General features: G+C 36.9%; 2 protein-coding genes and 1 pseudogene across 2 annotated transcripts; 2 read left to right on the top strand and 1 right to left on the bottom strand.

Moving 5' to 3' along the window:
- The first annotated feature begins 5,441 nt into the window (after positions 1–5,441).
- LOC137747999 (uncharacterized mitochondrial protein AtMg00810-like) lies at positions 5,442–5,972 on the top strand. The gene has a single exon (XM_068488113.1). The coding sequence runs from the start codon at positions 5,442–5,444 to the stop codon at positions 5,970–5,972; it is 531 nt and encodes a 176-aa protein (XP_068344214.1).
- An 8,317-nt stretch (positions 5,973–14,289) lies between these two features.
- LOC137749074 (5S ribosomal RNA) lies at positions 14,290–14,409 on the top strand (annotated as a pseudogene).
- Positions 14,410–14,953: 544 nt separating this feature from the next.
- On the bottom strand, positions 14,954–19,215 carry LOC137747997 (transcriptional activator DEMETER-like). Its single transcript, XM_068488112.1, has 15 exons — positions 18,637–19,215; positions 18,428–18,507; positions 18,225–18,309; positions 18,100–18,128; positions 17,976–18,044; positions 17,810–17,846; positions 17,641–17,723; positions 16,935–17,372; positions 16,608–16,644; positions 16,471–16,528; positions 16,125–16,264; positions 15,975–16,040; positions 15,704–15,818; positions 15,579–15,617; positions 14,954–15,185 (listed from the first exon to the last, which is right to left on the bottom strand). Exons 1-15 carry the CDS (start codon positions 19,213–19,215, stop codon positions 15,064–15,066), a joined length of 1,977 nt encoding a protein of 658 aa, XP_068344213.1. The 3' UTR covers positions 14,954–15,063.
- Positions 19,216–19,461: the final 246 nt, after the last annotated feature.

Here is a 19,461-nt window from a genome sequence, read left to right as displayed (position 1 = left end):
CAAAATAATATTTTGGGCCCTAACAGTACCTTTAAGTCATTGAAAATGAAAAACCCTTACTCAAACTGTCAAATGCGAAAACCAATATTCTTAATGTGGATGGTAGTATCTAATCTATTTTTTGTTATGCGTGATATTAACACACAAAAAATTAAAAAAAAAAAACCCAAAAAAATAAAAAAAAATAAAAAAAATAAAAAACGAAACCGTGTTTGCATGTGTTGGAGAAGGTTGGCTCACCTATCTTTTCTTTCATTGATTTTTCAGCTTCGCATCAGATTGCATATTGCTTTTTCAAAGTTAGATCTTTAATTATCATAGAAAGTTTGTTGATGGCATTTTAATTGACTTATCACACTATTTGGATATCTATTGTTGAATGTGTTTCGACAATTATCCTTTAAATTCACGCAATGTGGAAATTGAACCTCTAATACAAACACACTCTCGATCTGGCGTCGTTGTTTATGTGGGTTACATATTGTTGATCTGTGTGTAAGTGCGATATTCTATTTTGTGGGGTCGATTTATGTAGTTTCAGTCCATAGTAGTATTATATGAAGTATATGCTGTGGACTACATTTAGATTACACTAACAATTGAGCCCCCATGCGATTCTGTTGGTTTTAAGACCGTTTAGGGTGATATTATTTTACATATAGCATGTTTACACTAAGAGAGATGATTTTAAAGTGTTATTTACAAAGAGATGATACTATTTACAACCAGCTCAAATCACTGACAGTCTGCTCTTTGAGCAAGTTTTGGACGAACCTAAATAGTAACGGTGAACATGGTAGTCATACAGATTAGGAAGCCATCCATCTATAAGCCAGCCCTCATAAATTCATCCGCTTCCACTATTCTTCTAGTGACTAATAAAGAAAACAAAGCTGGTAGCTTTGCTGTGGTTCCAGTAAGTACTCCTTAACCATATGATCAATAAAGTATTTTAAAAGGAATCTCAATTTTCTCGACATAAAAGAAAACCATAAGGGTGCGTTTGTTGCACCAGACTATCTCGAACTGGACTAGCTTTAGGGACTAAGCTAGACTAGCTTAGACTAGACTAAGCTAGACTTAGTGAAATGTTTGGTGCAGCGTTGGACTAAGAAACAAGACTACAATATTATATTATTTTATATTAATTTACTGTATATCAATTAATTTTTATTATTACTTTTTCTTTTTCTTTTTATTTCTAGAATCCTCTTCTTCATTTTGGAAAGATCTCGTTCATAAACCCACTTATGCAAACTTACATTCCACTATAAAAAAACAAAGCAGCAGTCCATCTCGCAAAGCCTTCTCTCTCGCGGGTAACTCCCAATTGTCATCAATCTTGGCTCTTCAATTCACAATCTATCTTTTATCAATTTTATTTTAGATTTTGTGCTTAAACCTTCATGGGTTTTAATGGGTATTTCAAAATTTTGTTTTTGCCCCTTTCCTTTTTTCCCCATTTTTGTCCCTCCGCCTCTCCCTCCCATTTCCCTTTTCTCCCCATTTTTGCCCTTTTTTGTTTTTGTTACCAGTGTCTCCTTCCCCTTCCTTTTGTTTCTCTCGTTTCACCTCTGTATTATTAAGGAGGATGACAAGTCATCCATTTCTGTTACTGTAAAATAATTTGGTAAAAACTAAATGTAGTTAGTTTAGTTAATAACTGTGGTTTGTTAGAATGGTTAAATGATTAGTTAAGGTAATTAAGGGTACAAATGTAAAAAGCCAAAGGCTATATATATTGACATCTGTGTAATTGATCAGTGTGAAATGAAAATACAATCTTGCAGAAGAAGTTTATTGTTTCTTTATGGTATCTCGCCATTTCGCTTAGCAGCACCGCTCCCACCTTCTGCTCGATCGATCGTTTCTTGATCGATTCTTGCTTTCTTCCCTTTGATTCTTCACTTCTTCTTTTTCGATTCTTCGATTCTGTTTCTTGATTGTGTCATGGCTTCTCAATCTGAATCGCCACTGACTGGATCGTCTTCTCCGATTCAAAACCCTAATTTCTTTTCTCCTTCTGTGAATTCGTACACTTCTCTTACGGTTCACAACATTGGCAGCATGGTACCAATTAAGCTGAAAAGCTCCAACTATCTCTCATGGCGTGCGCTGTTTGCTCATATCTTCACGCGCTACAAGCTTATTGGCATCATTGATGGCACTGGCATTTGTCCACCGCCTTTCTTGCCTGATTGTTTGATGAAACCTGTTTTTTAGGAATGGTATGAAAAAGATCAAAATCTTTTGATCTAGTTAAACTCCACACTTTCTGAAGAAATCATCCCGTTCACAGTTGGGGTTTCATCCTTTTGAGAGCTTTGGGTGAAGCTTGAATAGCGTTTTGGTGGAGTTTCAGAGGCTAACATTCATCAATTGAGATCGCGACTTCAATTGATTCAGAAAGGATCCAATTCCATCTCTGTCTATCTTCAACAAATTAAGGAAATTGTAGATTCCTTACATGTTGCCGGTGCTTCAGTCTCCGATCGTGATCTCATTACTGCCACCCTACATGGTTTACCTGATGAATTTAAGTCCTTCATTGACTTCATCATGCTTCGCCTGTCCTCTACGTCTCTTGATGAACTCCACGGCCTCTTACTCATTAAGGAGCTTTCTATGGCTCGACAGAAGAATGTCATCTCAGGCTCTGCCACTGAACCGTTTCAAGCTTTCTCGGTGCAGTCTCAACCTCCTCTCTTTCCTACTCCATCTGCCTTTGCTGCTCAGTCTCAACCTCTTCACTCTGCATCTCGATACAACTCAAATCGTGGCAAGCCTCCTTGGGGTCACTTCTTCTCAAATAAGGGTAATCGCACTTTTCTCAATCATCGTGGCAGCTTCACTAACAATCGTGGCAATAAAAACTATCAAGGCTCTCGTAATACTTCAGGTTCCTCCACCTTCAAAGCATCGTGTCAAATCAGTGGTTCTACTAGTCATGAGGTGATTGACTGTTACGATCGTATGAATTCGGACATCTGTGGTCGCATTCCTCGGCCAAACTTGCTGCAATGTGTGTGCATCACTCTGCCAAACCATCTCAGTCTTGGTTAATTGATTCTGGCGCCACCTCCCACATCACCAATGATGTTGCTAATATCTCTTTTCTCACTCCTTACACTGGAGAGGACAAAGTGTATATTGGCGATGGTAAAGGTTTGTCCATTCATAATGTTGGTTCATCATCTCTGCACGTTCATCATACTTCCTTTAAGCTGCGAAATGTTCTACATGTTCCTCACATGAAACATAATCTCTTGTCTGCTTATCAATTTCTTAAGGATAATGATTGTTCATTGACGCTTGACCCTTATGGATCCATTATCAAGGATCGTATTTCAGGGATAATGCTTTTGCAAGGACCAGTTAAAGATGAATTCTATCCACTCCAAAGTTCCAGTCATTCTCCTACCACTTTACATTTTGCTTTCCTTAGTATTAAAGCTCCTGTCAAAGTGTGGCATAGGCGTTTGGGTCATCCTTCTTCATCTATATTTCGCAAGGTCATATCTACTAATAATCTTGCAATGCAAGGCCTGTCTACTGGTAAATTTTTCTGTCCAGATTGTGCATTAGCTAAGAACCACAAGCTTCCCTTGGGAATGGTTTCTTCCACAACTCAAGGTCTTCAACTTTTGCACTGTGACTTGTGGGGACCTGCATCTGTTCCATCTAGCAGTGGTTTCAAGTATTACTTGCTCCTTGTTGATGATTTTAGCAAATATAGCTGGTTTTTTCCTTTGAATTCCAAATCTGATGTATTTTCTACATTTGTTATCTTCAAAAACCATGTAGAAATTTTACTTGGTAATAAAATCAAAGTGTTGCGTTCATATTCAGGGGGTGAGTTCGCTGGTCATTCCTTTGCATCATTTCTCAGTGCACATGGTATACTACATCAATTTAGCTGTCCATATACTCCTGAACAAAATGGTTGTGCTGAGAGAAAGTACAGGCATCTTGTTGAGACAGCTCGAACTTTGCTTGTTGCTTCTAATGTCCCTCATGTTTTTTGGGTTGAAGCCTTCTCCACTGCTATATACCTTATTAATCGTCTTCCAATCTCTAGCATTACTAAGTCCCCCTGGGAAATTCTTTTCAATCGGCATCCGAATTATTCCACACTCAAAGTATTTGGTTGCCAATGCTTCCCATAGCTTAAACCTTATGTTCATAGCAAATTGGATGCTAAGAGCAAAAGTTATGTATTTTTGGGATATAGTCTTCAACACAAAGGCTATAGGTGTTTTGACCCTATTGCCAACCGAGTCTATATATCAAGACATGTGGTTTTTAATGAAGGCACTTACCCGTTTCAGTCACTGCAGCTTCACCAGTTTAATTCCGGCAGTGTTTCTTCAGTACCTTCCCCTTCTATGGATCTTTACTTTAGCAAGTATACTCAACCTTCTCCCATTGGTGATGTCTCTCTAACTCTACAATGCACCTTTCCACCTATCACTACTAGTCAGAGTTCATCTATAACTCTAAGTACTTCTGTCTTTAATTCAGAAAGATCTGTTTTGCCAACAACTGAGACAAGTCATCTTCCCATTTCTGGAAATACACATCCTATGGTTACAAGATCTAAGGCATGGATTTACAAGCCTAAAGCTTATGCAGCAACCAAGCATCCACTCCCAGTTGATCTTGAATTTGTTCCCAACACCTATTTGCAAGCATCCAAGCATGCTCACTGGAGAGCTGCCATGCAGGATGAATACAATGCATTATTAACTACAGGAACTTGGTCTTTGGTTCCTTCTCATCCTTCTCAAAATGTAGTAGGTTGCAAGTGGGTATTTCGTGTTAAGAAAAAGCCTGATGGCACTGTTGATCGGTACAAAGCCCGACTAGTGGCAAAGGGCTTCCATCAACAAGAAGGGATTGATTTTCAAGAAACTTTGAGTCCAGTTGCTAAACCGGTTACAATTCGGATCCTTTTTACTCTTGTTGTTCAATACAATTGGTTTTTAAATCAATTAGACATTAGCAATGCCTTTCTTCATGGTGATTTAAAGGAGGATGTTTATATACAACAACCCCCAGGTTTTGTTGATCCTCTTTCTCCCAGTCATGTGTGCAAGTTACGAAAATCTTTGTATGGTCTTAAACAAGCTCCTCGAGCTTGGTTTGATAAACTGTTTCACGCTCTGCATACACTTGGGTTCAAACAATCTTCTTCATATGCCTCTTTGTTTGTGCTACATGGTCATCAGTTGGTTATTGTTCTTGTTTATGTGGATGACATTCTAGTCACTGGACCTAACTCACATCTCTGCCAATAGTTCATTCAACAGCTTAGTGATCGATTTCTAGTGAAGGATCTTGGTCCTTTACATTACTTCTTGAGCTTGGAAGTACATCGATCTACCAAAGGGATCTTTCTTCATCAGACCAAATATTTACTTGACCTTCTCAAGAAAACAAATATGGAAGGTGCAAAACCTTGCTGCACACCCCTTGGTTCCAAGAAACTAGATCACAGTGGGCCCCTTCTATCCAATCCTACTGAATATCGATCTATTGTTGGAGGACTCCAATATCTCACTTGGACTCGACCGGATCTTGCCTTTGTTGTAAATCAGATTTGTCAATTCATGCTTGCTCCGAGGGAACAACATCTTCAAGCAGCCAAAAGAGTTCTCCGATTCCTAAACGGATATATTTCTCATGGTCTATGGTTTACCAAGGGTCCTGTTGATCTCTCAGCCTACTCAGATGCTGATTGGGCTGGCTGCACGTTTGATAGGCGATCAACTAATGGCTATTATGTGTTTCTTGGTCCTAACCTCATCAGCTGGAGTGCTAAGAAACAAAGTATTGTTGCTCGTTCCTCTACAAGAGCTGAATATCGGTCTTTAGCTCACACGGCTACAAAACTCACTTGGGTAGTGATCTTCATTTCCCTCTTTCTAAACTGCCTATACTATGGTGTGATAACATCTCAGCAATCTCGTTAGCATCTAATCCTATTTTTCATGCTCGAGCTAAGCATGTTGAGATAGACTATCACTACATTCGAGAATTGGTTCTGGCCAAACTTATTAAAGTGCAATTTGTTTGTAGTGAAGACCAATTAGCTGATCTTCACACCAAGTCATTGTCTAAAAACCGATTCAGCTATTTGTGTTCCAAGCTTCCAATTGGAATCAACTTTGATTCCTCTTCTTGCTTGAGGGGGTGTATTAAGGAGGATGACAAGTCATCCATTTTTGTTACTGTAAAATAGTTTGGTAAAAACTAAATGTAGTTAGTTTAGTTAATAACTGTGGTTTGTTAGAATGGTTAAAGGATTAGTTAAGGTAATTAAGGGTACAAAAGTAAAAAGCCAAAGGCTATATATTTTGACATCTGTGTAATTGATCAATGTGAAATGAAAATACAATCTTGCAGAAGAAGTTTATTGTTTCTTTATGTATAATGTCCCATCTCCCATCGCTCTTTTTTTTTTTTTTTTTTCTTTTTTCTTCAAATTTGGTTCCTGTATTTTTTGGGCAAATCACAGTTGGTCAAGAAAAATCACTCAGAGTCATTGCACCAATGCTAAAGTTTTCAATCTTGTTGTCGGCGGAAGAATTTGGATCACCATGAGACCTGTTTTTTGCTGTCGTTCGGGTCGACCCAGATGGAAAAAGACACCAAATCACTGACTTACATGCCAAAAAGGCGCTGGGTTTTCGGGACGATGGAGGGCTAATACTGCTCATATGGGTTTGAGCGACGCTGCTTGCAGAAGAGGGAGACGGGACTAGCAATCTTGTGGTTTTTGGGGGGTCTCACTAAGACCTCTTAGTGAAGCCTTTAGTGTAGGTGAGTCCGGGCTAGTCTCATTAAGACTAGTCCCGCATGATAACAAACATCAAACTGGACTAACTATTAGTTCAATCTAGTCCAAAGACAGCTAGTGAAGGCAAACAAACAACCCCGAAAATATATCTGCAAGCCTGTTGGTATTGATAGACTTGCATGTTTTAATTTATTGTCATTCTCATAAATACGGTGTTTTCCTAAAGGATTGTACTTCAAATGTTAAAAAGTTAACGCGATTTTTACATGGTAAGCAGACACTTTCAATCTACATTTCCTCCCATAATGCACAATCAATCAAAGTCCTACTCAAAGACTGAAATTAAAAATCCTATTTATACAATACCAAAATCAAACATGCAGATATTCAAATTCAACTAAAAATCCTTTTGTTTATTTCAAATTAGACACAAAATCTCATTACAATACATGGTATCAAATTTTGGAGGGATGGATAAACCAAATTACCATCTTTTTCCTCAAGTCCATCAAGAAATCTAGACATTTTAGTAGATGGGTTCTGCACAAAATCAAATATTCTTCCTGAATTTTTCAAATTAGACACTAAATTCCTCAAGAAAATGAAGAATATAAATGCAACTCTGACCAGAAACCTAATCAAATTAATTACTCATATATGCGAACAGAAAATGTTGTTTTGTGGAATATTGAGAGTGATTGATAGTGAAAATTTGAAATCAACACAACATGCATGAGTTCTACAAAGGTTTCAGAGCTTACCCATTAAAAAGGACGATGTCGGAAGCAGGGAAAGCGGCATGATTGCAGTAGAGGCCAGGATGAAAAGGAAGCAGCGGGCATGGAGAGGAGTTTTGGATTCTAGGGATGAGAGTAAATTTAATTGCAGAAGAGCAGAAACGAAGAGAGCCACAGTGAGTCTCTGAGCGCGATCCCAGATGTCAAAAGGGATCAGTGGCATAAATGAAATAGAAGAGACCAAGTGGGGGTAAAAACGGAACACTGTGCTTACGAATAGTGTTTCATTGTGTTTTCGATCTTAGTATAGACTAGAAAATGTGCCCGCGCGTTGCTGCGGGACTTGAATGCATCACCTTGAACTGCACGAATAAGATATATTTACCTAAATGAAGAGAAGAATAGATGAGTGAATGCGGCAGTTGATACGTACTTATTACATCAATTACTATGACTAAATGACGTGTCAATTCCATCATTATGCAATAAAAAAACGTAGGGCTAACGAATATGACCAATCATTCTAACATTCTTCCTAGCTTATCCAATCTAGATGACAGAAATGGCTAATTTCGTTGACCAATTAACCGGATTAGCTAACACTTCCTAAAGAGATATTCTTCATGCTTCACATCTCTTAACTGGAGCTATAATAGAATTCTAGCATAGTATCCCCAATGCTATTGAATTGGATGACGGAAATGCTGAATTTCTAAATAGCTCATCATATACTTGTGATTTGTGAATGAAGATTTTGTATTCATGAATAACGATCAAATGCTTGACAATTATCGTGCTACGTAATTATCAATCACATATTTAAAATCCAGGCACAAAAGCTTTAGAAAGATAAATAAAAAAACCCATATAACTAAATAGGCTTTGAATATGCTATCAGGGCACATAATTATATACCTAAAAATGGCAACAAACCAGCTTCTTCCTCACACGACCCGACTTTCTGAAATTTCCCAAGAAGATAAATCCATTAGCAATTGAGAGAAATTCGAGATATAGATAAATCAAGAAGCAGAGGAGCAGAATGTTCAAACCTAATTACACCAGAATCTCAAAACGACCGATGCCACGGAAATAGCCATGCCCTATTGCTTCTCCTCGTTCCCAGTTTGCTCTGAAATGGGGGCGTGACTCATAGTTTGATCTGGAATGGGAGTTTGACTTCTAGTTTGTTCTACAATGGGAGTTTGAGTTATAGTTTGCTCTGCAATGGGAGTTTGAATCTTGACCGAATAAAATTATTGATCAAAATCGTTCTATTTATTAATGCTTGTTCAGAGATATAATCATACCAAACAGAAAGACTCAATCCATTGCTAACATCAGCAACCCTAATTTCCCACCAAAAGAACTTAGCTCAATAGATTTCTTAGGAAACAATTCTTAGTCGCTGCGAACCACGAACTACGCAACCGAAACAGAACCGGATTAAATAAAAGCACTTTGAGTAAAGAAAACAAAGTGAAATCTGTTTTCCATCCAAACAATCTTTTAGCTCTCCGTTCAGCACTTTTGATATGTTTTATTTAAAATGGTTTCTGGAATTAGTCATCTCATAGGGTATTCTGACTCTCTTTTTCATTCATTTCACGCAAACCAATCATACATTTAAAATAGGGCTTGGATAGCCTAATGTAAACTACACAAAAAAAGATTTAGAACTTGGTTTAGCGGCTGAAAATAATTTGTGCCTCCAAATAATAATGCTTACCCATAACCTAGAATTTAAAATTAGCATTTTGTGGCATTTGGATGTGAAAACTGAAGCGGCAGGTGGCAGCAGTGGTACCAAATTACAATTCTAAATCTAGCAACAGAATCCGGCTGATAATTAACCCAGAATATAAAATCTAAATAAGTTAGAGCAAAAATCACCTCAAATCTTTGCTTCTCTTGTACTTTGGTATTATGGGGTTGACTTGTAAACGGTAGATAAAGTCCTGAAAACCAAGAATGAAAAGCATTCTTTCAGTTAACCAAAAACCATTCATAAACGGAGTACGACATGTAAACAAAAAATAAATCTTGGAAAGCAGACATAAACAAACTTCAATCACAATTACTTTAATACATATTTGGATACAAAGGAAAATTGAATTTATTAAATTTTGATATAAAAAACATTAACTAATGCAGGAAGAACATTTGTGCCTCAATGGCGTGAGAAGTACTCAAAACAAACTTTGTGATGTGTAAACAGAAAACGATCATGCTCTCCAACCTAATGCAGAAAAAACATTTGAATTCTTCCATGATATCCATGATTTGCACATATTTATATACCAATTGAGAATAACAATTTAAAGCCCCCCCCCCCCCCCACCCCTTCTCCCCCACCCAAAAAATTCACCTAAAAACCACATTAACCGCCACAGTTTGAGAATCCAGATTACATTTTTCAACAAAAAAGAATCATCCTTCAATTATTAGCCTAAATATTGATTTGCAAACACAATGTAGCAAAAGAGTTGTTCAATAGCTCATTTTGGATTATAGGAAGTCCATTCAAAGAACTGAAAAAGCATAAATGAAAATATTCAAGAACCAACCTTTTTTGGAAACCATTGGTTCTAGTCTTATGATCTTTGATATATTTAGCGAGAACCAAATTAATCTGAAATAAAAAGAAACATGTTAGTTAAATCAACTCAGAATTCAAAACTAATATAGATTAACGGTGAAAAAAGGTATTCGCACACACATAATGCAATACACATGTGTAATATACAATTGAGTAAGATACTTTGATGCCATGTGGATCATTAACTGTTCCCTTGAGCCACAATTTTATTTGAATTAATGTACTAAAGATTAATGCTATGTACATTGAAAACGTCGAGTGATTGTTATATCAAAAGATTTGACCACACAGGTAGGCCATGCGGCTTTGGATCGATATTAGTACACTTACATGCAAAAAATTATGAAATATTGATTGGTTTATTAATAACGTTAATGAAGATTCTTGTTTTTGGCGTGTCTCAATGAATGTTGTTTTGTTACGTCGTTTTATTACTTAACATTATTAGTTAAATTTAAATACATAATGTTATGATAAAATAATTTAAACTTAACGTTATTGGTAACAGCATACAAAGTTTCAAAAAACAACATTGAACTTAACTAAGTTTGATGTGAGGATTATTTTGAATTTAAATCATAGATCTCTGCTCTAATCTGTGCACACACAGCATACACATTTTAAAACAAATAATAACAATCACAAAAGAACCAACAGAGTGATGGCATAAAAATCTCAAGCATGTGGCGTCATCTGTCAATGAACAAAAATAAGATGTATCATGTATTGTATAGGATTAGATAATTGAGAATTCCATTCAGAGTCACCACAATGACAACAAAGAATAGAAGCATGAACAAAAACATGCAAAACACATACAATGTGTTTTTTGCATAGAGGTTGTAACACTGAAAAAGTAGGCAGAGCAGGAGGAAAAAGAGAAATGGAGAGCAAGGTGGTAGCCAAAATAAATTCTGTCAGATGTCTTTCCGAATCCATGTTTTGAGAAAGATGGTACTGTCCAAGAAGAGCGGGACTTTTCCTTTCTAAAAAATGGAAGCCAACAGCAATCATGAATAAAAGTGAGCAGAGAATATAAAATTCTACTTGTCTTTTCTTGTGGCTTTGGTGGGTTTGGCAAATGGTTTTTTTTTTTTTTTTTTTTTTTTTTTTACAGCAATGGACGGCAGCAAGAAAGGGGGAGAGCAGACAGGCAGCAGAAAAGCAAGAAATAATCAAATTGGACTCGAACTTACCAATTTTCTATTCAAATAAACTGAAAAAAGGAGTTGGAATCAAACTAACCTCCGTTTTCTATATGCAGCAAACTGCATCTTGTTTTTGCCCTCGTTAGCAACATACCATTGGCTCTGTACACACCAAAAAATGCTCTGTACACACCAAAAAAACACAGTAAACACCTCATTCATTACTAATAACCATTTCAATTAATTTATTATTTAGACAAATTTTTCAACGATTCCGAAGCTCAGATAAAATCTGCAGGAGAAAATTGAGATTATATGCAATTGTATGTCAAATAACCTGAAAAATACCATATATCCAATATTAAGTGCATACACCTATAAACTAATCTTTATATATTCTTTAAAATAATACAGATCAATGTAATCTAAAACATTGAAAACATTATCATAAAATTAAAGAATAACGATGCAGAAAATTTTCTTTCCATTATTTTCAGATAACTTTCCAGTCAACAACCATTTCTTTTATCCCATTTGTCCAACACCACCTGCATTTCAAACAAAAAGGAAGAGTTTAATAACTAATAATTTCAGGCACTTTCCAATTTTCAGCTATGATAAAGACCATGGATAATTTATTGTGTCCATTTTCCTGCCATCTTAAGTGGCCAGAAATTGAAAATTTGTTATCAAATGTGTTAATGCTGCAATATATAGGATGACGGAGAAAATTCTAGTGAAGATTGGTTGAGGAAATTTACAGTGTCACTACTCGCCTTTAGAAAGATGTCTTTTCTGGAAACCATTTCAAAGTGTTTAGGATCCCAAAACCCGTAATTGATTATAGTGTGCCTAAAATCAAAAAATGACCTTCACAAAAACTAACTCAAAAACCCTAAATCCCTAAACCAAATTAGTGTGGTTTCATCCTGTTAAAGATACGAAAAATGAAGCCATTCAAGCGGTTAAGATATCTAGTAGTGATCGTGGAGATACGCAGCTGGAAGAAGATGTAAGATAAAAAACTTATTAGTATGAAATGAATCCAATATCCTAATGTAAAGGAAATTACTCATAGTAGAAATTCTGAATGGACAAAGTTTTGGCTTCCCTTTCCGGCTATACTTGATTAACTGGGAACCTTTTTTTTAATGCAATCAGCAACTTCATGAGAGAGAGAGAGAGAGAGAGAGAGGAATATTAGGTGAAAAGTAGTATTGCCAAATCACACAGAGATCAAAATCTTGAATATATATGTTTAACCATATCAAACATCATTTCGTCGAAACCGACTTCACAAACACCTTCTTCTTCTGTTTTCAAATTTTCAGAAACACAACAATCAACTACGTTTTCGAGAAAATTAACAAAAAAAGAAACCCTCTTTGATTCAGTTTTCTCAACAACCAAACAGAACCTAAAAATTTCAAGCTTACATTTTTGAAGCGAGCCATGGTTAACGTTTGCAATTTCAGCTCCTTAGCTTTGTGATCAATACTGCAAAAAATTAAAACAAAAAATTATACGCATTTAGAGTAGAAAAAGAATGAATTTATGCTAGGGATTCGCCAGATAATTAAAACTAATTGAAAAATTAAACAAAATTACCTTTGGGCGTTTAGGGTTTTGGGGGAACTCTGTCTCTGCGTGAGGTTATAGACAAAGGAAGGAGATGACTAAACGCGCGAGGCAAATTAGGTTGGTTTATTAGGCGCATCCGAACCGTCTAAACATACTAAGGAAATCAAGATGCATCCAAAACACAAACAGTCAAACTGGAATGCGCATGGAGAAGCAGAAGAAGAAAAAGAAGATGAAGAGGGGGTAGTCGATAGCTTACCCGACACTGGTCGTGGTCGGAGTTGACAGAAATCAACAAAGCCCTGTGCGATTTCATCGTTTTGAGATGTGATGGTCACATCATGATTTTATCACCTGAAGGTCGACTTTTCCAAGTCAGAAAACAGAAAAATTAAAATTCAGGAACAATAAACTAACAAAAACAAATTACAGAAGAGGAAAAAATCAAATTACCTAAACAAAAATCCATGATTATTCCATTAGTGCTGATTCTATAGGTTTTAAAGGGGGAAGGTTTTTTTATTTGAGATGGATGATGTTCGATCTGGGGATTTTAGGTGAGCAGATTGAAACTGAGGGAGAGATAAAGAGAATGATGAAGAGAATGGGATCTGAGGGAGAAAGAGGGGAGGAAGAGAATGGTAAAGTGACAATCGCACCCTGCCTTTCCACGATCATCAACACGCGGCATCAAGATCAGCGGCAGAGAGAGACAGTGGCAGCTTCGTAAATAAACTGAAATGTGGTCCAAAACACTGTTCATATGAATAGTGCGATTTCCACTCCTACTTTAGACTAAAGTAATTGCATTTATTATTCTTGATGCCATTTTAAGTTAATGTCTTGGAGGCAGGTTTTTATTTGAGGTATATTAGCTCAACGGAAGTACTGTGAGTGGTATCAGCTTTAAAATAATGTAGTAATAGAAGCTTGAGAGGATTTCTTCATCATCATCATTCTACAATTGCAGGTAAATGTCATTTACAACGTTGTGGCTGCCTATCTTCGAAATATTAGTATAGTTGCAGCTAACTTCATTTAAAACGTTGGTTGTTAAATGAATCGAAGCCTTCTTGAGCAGTGTAATATTTGATTAAATTCTTTAATCATATTTCTTTTGTGTAGAAATTGTTCTAAATGTTTTCAGATTTTTTTAACAGTCGAGTTTCTGTATGATTTGAATATGACCTGTAACTTTGTTCATACCCTTGACGACCTCAGATATCTAGGATTTAAAATACAAGCAAAAGATTGTTAGCATGTCGAATATTTCGACTGAGAGTACACTTTCTTCTGCAATGTGGAAATGACTGGAACTCCATCTGTGTAAGTTTATCTTACATTGCCGGTTCCAAGCCCAGATAAAGGAGGAGGAGGAGGGCGTCAGGTAGTCGACCGGCACTCCTATCTTACGTTGAATCCTTAAGATGAGATCATACCAACTCACATGCACCGGATCGCATCTGAACTCCAAAGTTAAGCGAGTTTTGGGTGAGAGTAGTACTAGAATTGGTGACCTCTTGGGAAGTCCTCATGTTGCATCCCCCCACAACCGACCCCATATAGTGGGAAAAGACTTAAGAAGAAGAATGTGGAAATGACTGGCATTAGGGATTAAAATATGTTTCTGAATTCTGCATTGCGTCTCCGGTTTGCTGGCGGATAAGATTTCTGAGATTGACCTACCAGTTGGTTTGGTTTGGCTATTCCTTTCTATTGAAAAGGAGTCAGCTGTCTGGCCATGTCACCTTCTTCTAGGCTCCGCTGGACGACACGGCATTCTTGTTTAAGTATAGGCCGGCTGTACTTGTGATAATTCGTTTACCTCAGTCTTTTGCCTTTTCCGCTTTGTATCACTTCATCTAATGTATATTCTGTATTCACGCATCCATACATGTAATTTTTCTTTTTGTTTATTGACTGCCGAAGAAATCTTCTTCTTTTGGATAGTGACAATGCGACATTTTTCGGAAGGATTGCTCTTTTTTGGGCATTTATTGAAAAATACTAATGCACATACAGGCTACAATCAACTGATCATGAGATCTCACATATTGTGCATGATACTTTGCTATCAGCTGCCTGCCTGTCATATAGTCAACGCTCATCTAGAGGAAAAATAATTGAATGCAATAGAATTTGTTAGTCATTGTTCTTCTCACAGTCAGTCGTGTGATGAAAATCTTCTTTGCACCATGATCAATGCTGTTTCTTCCCTTCATTTTTTGTCCTGGTCAACTTACTTGCAGGAAAATGCAATCTGGGCATTAAGGGTCGTGGTGCTCTTGTTTTTCTTTCAAATCCTCTCACACACACATATCCTGCATATAAATCAATCAGTCAATAAGTAAACTTGTTTGTCACTTTGTGCAGCTAAATTACATACACCGGTTTTTAATACAATGTTTTCAACAGTCGCACCAAAATTTCGTCAGATTTCTTTCCCTCTTATTTCCCCTACTTTTGAAGACACTCAGGACTCGAGAAATCATCAGTCCAATATCTTAATGACCCTCTGGCTAATTACATATAATTGCACTATCAATGATTTGTCTTTTGCATCAAAAATTACAAATTAGTTCAAAGTTTATCATTTACATTTTCTTTTTCTTAAACCATGGTAAGTATACCTTTGTTATATAACTAGTCCTGAGAAGATAACTCATGATAGTTATCGCAAAGTATTATAAAGAACTGAAGTTAGTATCACATACCTCTCCAAAAGCAGTATTGAATTCCCTCTGTTGATAGACCTGGTGGACATAATTATTTTCGTTGTAAGTATACATCTCTAAATGGGATGTGAAAATCGCAACGCTGGTATCTTAATATCACTTACCTCTGAATATTGTCGATACAGAAGTTCCAAAGTATACGGTCCGTCTTGGCAAATTCCATATCCACCCCCTTGGAACATCTATTGGGTTGTGACTAGACTCATGATCTGCGAACATCTGTATCGTGATAGAACTTTGTTTATAAATCTGGAAGTAATGGCTCTAACATTCTGGCTTACAGAAGTGGAGTACAGGATTCTGGACCACTATTAATTTTGTCCAGACTGTGCTCTGTAGATAAACTTCAAGGAGATTAGTTTCAATAAGACTCACCTCATTAACTTGAAAATATGTGCCGTTGAGTGGAAAGCTCCCTCTCATTGCTGTTCTACAAGGTATCTGCAACAAGTTAAATTAAATTTTGGTAAACAAATGCATGTAGTTTATTGTCTTTGACTTATTACAACAATCAATTTTTCTCACCAAAATCGTCCCTCTGACTGTTTGTGAATTTTCTTCTCTTATACTATTACATGAAAAACATGTCTTCTCATTGCACAATTTGTGTTGGTCTTGGGAGCCACACCTGCTTTCTGGTGGTTGAATTGAATTTGCAGTCTCACCTGATATAAATAAAATAAATGTATCACTTAGTAAGATGTACAATATTTCGACTTCATTCATCTGATGTCAAATTTAGCTAGCTCTAGGCCATCCATGCATCTGTATCCCAAGTTCTAACTTGGCTTACCGAATCAAATGCATTAAATTTGAATAGATCTCAAGATCCTCAACAATGTATCTCAGTTCTTTTATGTCTGGAGCTTACCTGGTGTCCATATAGCAAGAAGGTAAGGGCTTGGATCATCTGGTTCCCGTCTGTCCATCTGTAAAGTTGAATGGTGATTAATTGAGAATTAGAACGCTTCATGTATTGTAGATATAATATATATAATTTTAACCTACCCCTTTTAAGAGTGGATGCGAATCTGGTAGTTCATACCTGCATTATACCAGCACAGAATGTATAAGGGTGTCAGAGCATTTACAGTTATGCCTGTATACACATGCTTGTATAGGTATGTGTGCCAAAACTCAGAACGTATGGCTCCAGGCAGAGAGTTGTTAAAATTCCTGCAAGAATTCTGACGGTGGCGAATTCAAAATTTCGACACTAAGTTTGTTTTCCTAGATTGAACATGCTGTGGACTTTGGCCCTACTATATTTCAGTTTGTGTTCAGTGTTTTGCAAGGAATATGTGGGTTTGTGACTATGGGATGAAATGTACTTACACTTGGTGCTCTGTTCGTAGTCGACTGACATTCTTTAGCTTGGGTGTAGGGATAGAAGCAGCTTCCGAAGTCAAGGAAACTAAAGACTTGGACATGTCACCTTCTTGAAGCTCCATCTTCTCTTGCATATAGTTTTGTAATGTCGATGTAAACTGTTCCATGTTGAGTGTGATGGTAGGAATCTCATCTGGATCCTCGTAGAACAAGTCCTCGATGTCACTTTGTGATAGCTCAGTGAACTCTTGTTCTGGGGATGCTGGTTCTTCAATGATTGGTTCACACTTGTTAATCTCAACACCTGCTATCTGGAGTGAGTTGATTTCAGGTGGAGGCAGTGACATGGGAGTGACAGCTATTGTAGGGTTTATCCCGGCTGTAATTGGAACACTTGAATTCACAATGCTCTTTTCTTCTGGACCTGGCAGGGCAAGCCTTGCACTGCACCAAACATGGTTGGTATCAATTTTCTCAGTACAATCTCTTAATTGTTCCACGTGATTAGTGAAACGTAGAGTTATACAACTATAGATTCTCCATGAAACTATCTACAATTCTTAGTTCCTTATAAATTTCTGATTATTATGTAATTGACCCTGAATCCCGTGTCTCGAGATATCTGGAGATTCTGATAACTTGCTACGATGTATTTTTTTCCTGCACAGTGGCAGCAATATATATGTAAATTATCAAAGATTATAGTTCAAACCTTGCAAAGGCACTTGCAAAGTGTCTGCATTCTCCTCTCATTGGACATGCATTGCAATTTGGTTTACTCTTTGTGCAGAAAACCTGCATAACGATCAAAATATGAGGTACTTAATTTATTTTTGTTTAATCAAAGATAATATTTCTAACTGGTGAAACAGCATACATACCTTTCCAAATGTAATCATCTGGTAATGCAGCTCATAACTATGGTTCAATAGTCAATTAATCAGTAAAAGCATAAGTCGACAAATATAAATAAAATTACATGAACTTTTGCACTTGAAAGTAGCGCTCTCAAATTTATATGAAAAGTTTATGAAGCTATGAGCTTACAGGGTTCGTTGATCAATTTTGCATAATCTTGGCCATAGATACTTTTGAATTGATTCCAGCATTCGGTACCTAGAGGGAATACGGTTAGCATTTTCCAGTACTGGAAAAGTAAGCATTCATTTACCAAACTATCCTTCCAACATTAGTGTCAACCTATATGGAGCAAAGAACATATATAATTTCATTGATTTTAAGATGTCCCCAGGCTCTTGTAACATAATTAGTATTCAGTAGTCGCATAATTGTTACCGGGAAAGCAAGGTGGTGAAGTGTTAAAAGCTGGACACACTCCACACTTTTCAAGCCCAAGCCTCGTATGCTTAATAGATAATCCCTGCAAGAAAATCATTAGTGATAACTGTATACAAAACCTGATGAATAATGGCCTTGTTAATGGCATAAAGTGGGTAGCTGTAACGTTCTACAAGATAATGAATTGTGGAATGACTTACTTTGCTTTATCTGGGGGAACATCTCTTAACCATTCCAGATCGATGCTTCCATGTTCTTTAACCAGTCGGTTTTGGAATTCCTACAAACATTGTGCAACCAGTGTTATCGCAAGGGATAGTCTTAACCTATCAAGTGATGTTATCTGGAGAAAATTAACGATTTAATGAACAAACATGAAGTCTTGGACTGAACACTAATAGTAGAGGACCTGGATCCGTTCTGGTAGCATGATGTTCATCCCTCGTTCCTTGATTGCCTCAGAAATTTCTTTGACATTAGCATTTTTGAGTGCTTCATATTCCAGTGAGTCCATTGTGTCTTTATTTCTTTCCTTTTTTCTACCATTGGCTTGCACCTGCTTTCTCAAGATGTCCCAGTCAACTGCAGTCTTTTTCTCGCTGTCCGCCTTTCCTTTTCTTCTTTTTGAAGTATGTGTACTTGTCTCATTATGTGACTGACCATGAGAAAACAGTTGCTCCTGTAAATTTGAATCAACTGATTGATTTTCCATGAGTATATGCTTACCATCAGCGTCGTTGATAGATTTTTTGCTGAGCTCACTGACATTATTGACATGCTTTATGCTACCACTCTTATTTCCCATAAGTGGTTCAGTATGTTTTCCAGGCTCTCTGACTGACGTGTTTTCTAATGGGAAGGTTAGGTTCCCCTCACGCTGATTACTATAGTTGGAACAATGATGTCCAGTGCTTGGCCTTTTTACAGAACTATTATTCAGGTCTGTTGAGTGCTGTCTGAACAATGCATACAGGTCCACTGATGGCATTTCTTGAGAACTCCACAGACTACTCTGTTGCATAGAGGAATTAACAACACTTCCTAACAGTTGTTCATAGACAAGTTATTAAGAGGATTACAAATCAGTTCATAGACAAGTTAGGCCTAGGAACTGTTTTTAAAGAGAGGAAAGATATCATCTTCGGATCCCTTTCACCAACTCTACCCTATCAATCAATTCGGATTCTTAAAATTTGATCCAACGGTTAAAAGCAGAGGGCATCTTTAAAAGTTA

Source organism: Pyrus communis, chromosome 10, assembly GCF_963583255.1.
Source record: "Pyrus communis chromosome 10, drPyrComm1.1, whole genome shotgun sequence".
Lineage (NCBI taxonomy): Eukaryota > Viridiplantae > Streptophyta > Magnoliopsida > Rosales > Rosaceae > Pyrus > Pyrus communis.
The sequence above is the reverse complement of the archived record's forward strand: the minus strand, read 5'-3'. Positions and strand labels throughout refer to the sequence as shown.

What these genes read in the sequence shown, in the direction of transcription:
- LOC137747999 (XM_068488113.1), top strand. Translation starts at nt 5,442, where the DNA reads ATGGAAGGTGCAAAACCTTGCTGCACACCCCTTGGTTCCAAGAAACTA.
- LOC137747997 (XM_068488112.1), bottom strand. Translation starts at nt 19,215, where the DNA reads ATGCCATCAGTGGACCTGTATGCATTGTTCAGACAGCACTCAACAGAC. An exon ending in AAAATTGATCAACGAACCCT is followed by an intron (nt 17,847 to 17,975) that starts GTAAGCTCATAG and finishes ATTGAACCATAG; the next exon opens with TTATGAGCTGCATTACCAGA. An exon ending in TCTTGCTATATGGACACCAG is followed by an intron (nt 16,265 to 16,470) that starts GTAAGCTCCAGA and finishes TATTTATATCAG; the next exon opens with GTGAGACTGCAAATTCAATT.